Source organism: Hevea brasiliensis, chromosome 15, assembly GCF_030052815.1.
Source record: "Hevea brasiliensis isolate MT/VB/25A 57/8 chromosome 15, ASM3005281v1, whole genome shotgun sequence".
Classification (NCBI taxonomy): Eukaryota; Viridiplantae; Streptophyta; class Magnoliopsida; order Malpighiales; family Euphorbiaceae; genus Hevea; species Hevea brasiliensis.
The window spans coordinates 1,044,654-1,049,798 of record NC_079507.1 but is presented as its reverse complement, the minus strand read 5'-3'; the positions used below and the strand labels follow the sequence as shown (position 1 = coordinate 1,049,798).

The 5,145-nt window shown below is 31.0% G+C and overlaps 1 protein-coding gene across 1 annotated transcript; it reads left to right on the top strand.

Moving 5' to 3' along the window:
* Window positions 1-2,093: 2,093 nt before the first annotated feature.
* Window positions 2,094-3,878, top strand: LOC110636261 (uncharacterized). The gene is made up of 4 exons (XM_058136370.1): window positions 2,094-2,743; window positions 2,869-2,953; window positions 3,036-3,185; window positions 3,291-3,878. The coding sequence occupies exons 1-4, from the start codon at window positions 2,094-2,096 to the stop codon at window positions 3,876-3,878; spliced, it is 1,473 nt and encodes a 490-aa protein (XP_057992353.1).
* Window positions 3,879-5,145: the final 1,267 nt, after the last annotated feature.

Below are 5,145 nucleotides of genomic sequence, written 5' to 3'. Positions count from 1 at the left end.
TCAATTGAATTTTAACGTTATTTCTTAATTTTTATATTTTATTGAATATTTTACACCAAAGTGCAACGTTAATTTTTATTTTTCTTGCATTAAAATAAGTTTATAAGTAAATCACTGTTTGCATTTTATTTTTTTTAATTATGAATTTATTTTGAAAATAAAAAAATTAAATATAAATATAAAAATGAGGAATAAAATAAAAACCGAGAAGAAGGGCATATTAATTTTAATTAAATATAGTATAGCTTTTAAAGAAAAAATATATATATACTATAGAAACCTGAACCTACCGAAAGTCAAATTTATATTAAAATGATATTATCCTACCTGTGGACGTAAAACCACTGGCTGGGTTACTTTACTTTTCATCAAACTTTTTCCTTGCAAAAAAGTTTCTTCTGCGTGCTCTCCAAGCGAAATCACAAAATCAAAAAACAAGATTCAAGCTAAAAAGATAATAGAGTGATCATTATCACCTATAAGTTACTTTTTCCTTTTATATTTTTTAATCAATCAACTCTTTTTGTAGTTGTCTTCTCTAATTTTTTTATTTTATTTTATACTGTTAATTTTCTCAAACCTAGCTTTTAACCTGATCTAAGAAATTTGCATATAACAACAAGTAATACTTAATAAAAATTCATCCCTTAAACTTTGTTTTTCATATTTTTCCTTTACATCAAAGAACTAAAGGCATGCATGTAAAGGAAATAATATTATGGGATTTTGGAGTTAAGAATTATAGCTAAAGCCACCATCATCTGAGTAATTCTACATGTTTAATTATGTTTTATTAAGTGGGCATGCGCTGTGTAGTTTTGATTTAGATTTTACAGTATAATTAATGGGCTATAAATAGTTTGAGTTGTTCAAAGATGGAAAAAAGGCTTTCCATAGATATGTCTATATTAGCCTCATTCTTTTTACATTAAAAGAATGTAAAGGTGGAGATTAGGGAAATGCATAATGGCAAGAAATTTTTGGGACACATCAAATGAGGACCATTTACTCTCTGTATTTGTCAAGCATCACAAGGACGCAGTTAAGCTTAGTAGAAAAGTTTTTAGCAGAAAAGTTTAAGACAACAGATTAAATCCTCTAATATCTATCCATTTGTTGAATTTGTGGGTCAAAATATTTTTAGTTTTTTGACTATTTGTAACCCATCGCTAAGCTTGAGGAATCAGCCATTCATTTTGTGAGAGGGTTGTAATTAATTTTGAGTGGGTAGGTTGTGTACAATTTTGTCTAATGATTGTTTTTGTAAGGTTTAATCGACGTATAGAAACATTATTCACTTTTGAAAGTTAAGGTTAAATCATGTGGTGTTACACATAATAAAGTCAGTGATAGAAAACTCTGTAAAAAGCTACTAAACTGGTGTAACTATTAGATTCTAGTGGAACAAGACAAATTAAAATTCTATAGGATTTTCATTTTTTTGAATATGTATTGCACTTTTTAGTTACAAACTATTGAAATTTCACATCCCCTAGACCTTGGCTTATCTCAAAATAAGAGGCTAATACCAATTTCAAAATGCAATGATAAATGTCTATGAGTAAAGTATAAAATTGAGTCAGCCCAGCGCTTGATGTTATGAATCTGCAACACATTTGATGTGATTTGGTGCATAATTAGTTAATCACATGGACTCTTGCATTTTTCTTTCCATATTAACCCATTGAAATTGTTATGCTCCTATTGATCATGTTTTGAAGATATTCATATTATCCATTAATTTATTATTATTATTATTATTATTATTGTTGTTGTTGTTGTTGTTGTTGTTGTTGTTGTTGTTGTTGTTGTTGTTGTTGTTGTTGTTGTTGTTGTTAAATTAATATATTCTCTAATTTATTTGTATCAAATTGAAACTCGAACTCATATAATTTGAATCAAATTAGCACTCATTATTATTTTTACTATACATCCTAAAACTTGCAAGTTCTTAAATCCTCATTTTTATTGCTTTCTTACTAAAGCCATATGATCATTCAATAGATGTTATGATTGATTTATATTGACTCCATTTAGTCTATCTAGTAATAAGTCGCATTATTTTTTGTTTTATGTGATACTAGCTTGCTCAAATGGATAAGTCATGGATACACGAGTCGAATAGATTAAGTACTAACTACTTGCAAGGAATACTAAATTTCCTACAATTTGCTCTTAAATCTTCTAAAGATGGGAAGCTACCATGTCCATGTATAAAGTGTGTCAATGCACTCCGATTTGGCCAAGATGTTGTTATGGATCACATAATAAAGCATGGGTTCTGCATGAGCTACATGCAGTGGTATTGTCATGGTGAGTCATTATCAACTACCATAGAAGGTGATCATTTTAATAATCTCAACTTAAATTATGGACAATCTAGCTCAGGTGTACAAGTCGGGATTCAACAATTTATAAAAGATATGGTAATTGGTCATGCAAACATTGGAGACAAAGGTTTCAATAGTGAAATGGTAGAGCACGTTGACTGTGGTAATGATCAAAACATTGAAATCGATGGAAAAGAGTTGAATGAGGAAGCTCAAAAGTTTTATGGATTTTTGAAAAAAACTAATGAAGTGCTTTTTGAGGGTAGCAAAAAACATAGCAAACTCTCATTTATTCTAGACTTGTTTCACAAGAAATGCTTGAATGGGTGGAGTAATAAATCTTTCAAAGATTTGCTTGGTACTTTGAGAGAAACATTACCAAACGGGGAAAATTACCAAAGCCATGTTATGAGGTTAAAAAACTCATCGGTGAGTTGGGTCTTGGTTATGAGAAGATTCATGCTTGTCCCAATAATTGTATGTTATTTTGGAAGGAAAATGTGAATGATCAAATATGTTCCATTTGTGGTGCTTCTAGATGGGTTACAAATGTAATGGATTTCGATGTTGGGTCATCTACAATGATGAGAAAGAAGAAAAAAAAAGGCAAAAAAAGTGTTAAGGTGGTTTCCTTTAAAACCAAGACTCCAAAGGTTGTTCATGTGTTCCAAAACTGCTTCTTTGATGCGATGGCATTCTGATGAGCGTAATGGTGATGGCTATTTAAGACATCCAGCTAATTCCATTGCTTGGAAAGAATTTGATAATCGATATAAGGAATTTTCTAAAGATCCACATAATGTTCGACTTGGTTTAGCAAGTGATGGTTTTAATCCATTTCGAAATATGAGCATTGTGCATAGTACATGTCCAATCATCTTAACTGTTTATAATTTGCCTCCATGGTTATGTATGAAGTAATTTTCTTTCATATTATCTTTACTTATTCCTGGTCCCGAGTCACCTGGAGACAAAATTGATGTATTCATGCAGCCTTCAATTGATGAGTTGAATAATTTATGGACTAATGGTCTAGATACTTATGATGCCCATGGCCACAATAAGTTTCAAATGCGTGTTGCTCTAATGTGGACCATTAATGATTTTCCTGCTTATGGAATGTTATTAGGTTGGAATACTAAAAGCAAATTTGCTTGTCCTTCTTGTGGCTTTGACACTTGTTTAAAGTGGTTGGATAAAGAGGGGAAATATTGCTTTATGGGTCATCATCGATTTTTGCCTCCTAATCATCCATTTAGACGTGACAAGCGTAATTTTGATGGTAAAGATGAATTGAGAAAAACACCAATTCGAACAACAGGATCTATTGGTTTGAAACAATTAGATGGTAAAGTAGTTATAAAGAATGAAAATGGTGAAGCAATTAAGAAGGAAGAGGCATGGAACAAAAAAAGCATATTTTTCACTTTGCCATATTGGGAGTTTAATTTGGTTCGACATAATCTTGATGTCATGCACATTGAGAAGAATGTGTGTGATAATATATTAGGAACCTTTGTTGAACTTAGATGGGAAAACAAAGGATAATTTGAAGGCACGTCAAGACCTCATGAACATGCGTATAAGAAAAGACATATTTACCTCCTGCCTGTTACTCAATGTCCCTTATGGAGAAGGATCGTGTGCTTAAAGTGTTGAAAGAACTTAAAGTGCCAGATAGTTGTTCCTCAAACATTTCAAGATGTGTAAAAGTAAAAAAGCGCAAAATAATAGGGCTTAAAAGTCATGATTTTCATGTTTTAATGCAAGATTTGTTGCCTATATCCTTGAGGGGAACTTTACCAAAGAAAGTATGTCAACCAATAATTGATTTGTGTTATTATTTTCGAGAATTATGTTCTAAAGTTCTCATAAGAAGTCGGCTTGATGAATTAGAATCACAAATATGCTTAACATTGTGTTAGCTTGAAAAGATTTTCCCACCATCATTCTTTGCTATTATGGTACATTTAGTTATTCATTTAGCCACTGAAGCAAGATTAGCAGGACCAGTGCATTATCGATGGATGTATCCAATAGAGAGGTTTTTTCTTTTCTTTTTTTTTCCCCTTCATATCATTTGTCTTCCTTAATTTTTTACTATTTTGTGAAACTTTTGCTTGATCTTCATTAATGACATGTAGGTACTTGTTCACACTGAAGTCAAATGTGAGGAATAGAGCCCATCCTGAAGGTTCAATTGCTGAGTGGTATATAGCAAATGAATCTATAACATATTGTTCTAGATACTTTGAATGTGTTGAAACAAATTTTAATCGATCATTAAGGAATGATGATGAAGTTGATCTGCCCCCACCACAAAATGCTCCTTTGCTTATTGTACCAGGTCATCCAATTGGAAAAGTATTTGATGCAATTCTTGATGACCAAACAAGTATGCAAGCACATTGATATGTTCTATACAATTGTGATTCCATCACTCCATTCATTGAGTATGCATTAAAAACTTTGATTTGTTTATTTATATTTGATTTGTGGTATATTTTTAATAACATTTTGATATATTATGGTAAATTTTCTTAATAGGGAGCATCGAAATATAATTAAAAGACAAAATCGTAGTAAAAATCGTAATCGTGGAGCTTCTGAAATAGAGTTAGAAAGACTTCATAATTCAACATTTATTAGTTGGTTCTGCTCTCATGTAAGTATATTGTTGAATCTTACCTTTTAATCGATAAGAAGTGATGGCAATTATATTTATGGTATGAATAAATTGATTGCTTACTGGTTGATAGATTATCAGAGTTAAATAGTCCACAAGTCACTAACCATGTTAAATGGTTAAGTCAAG

Bases quoted from the DNA above. Each gene is read 5' to 3' on its own strand.
- LOC110636261 (XM_058136370.1), top strand. From the start codon at position 2,094: ATGGATAAGTCATGGATACACGAGTCGAATAGATTAAGTACTAACTAC. The intron at 2,744-2,868 runs GTTAAAAAACTC...TGGTGCTTCTAG, and splicing joins TACCAAAGCCATGTTATGAG to ATGGGTTACAAATGTAATGG. The intron at 3,186-3,290 runs GTGCATAGTACA...CCTGGTCCCGAG, and splicing joins CATTTCGAAATATGAGCATT to TCACCTGGAGACAAAATTGA.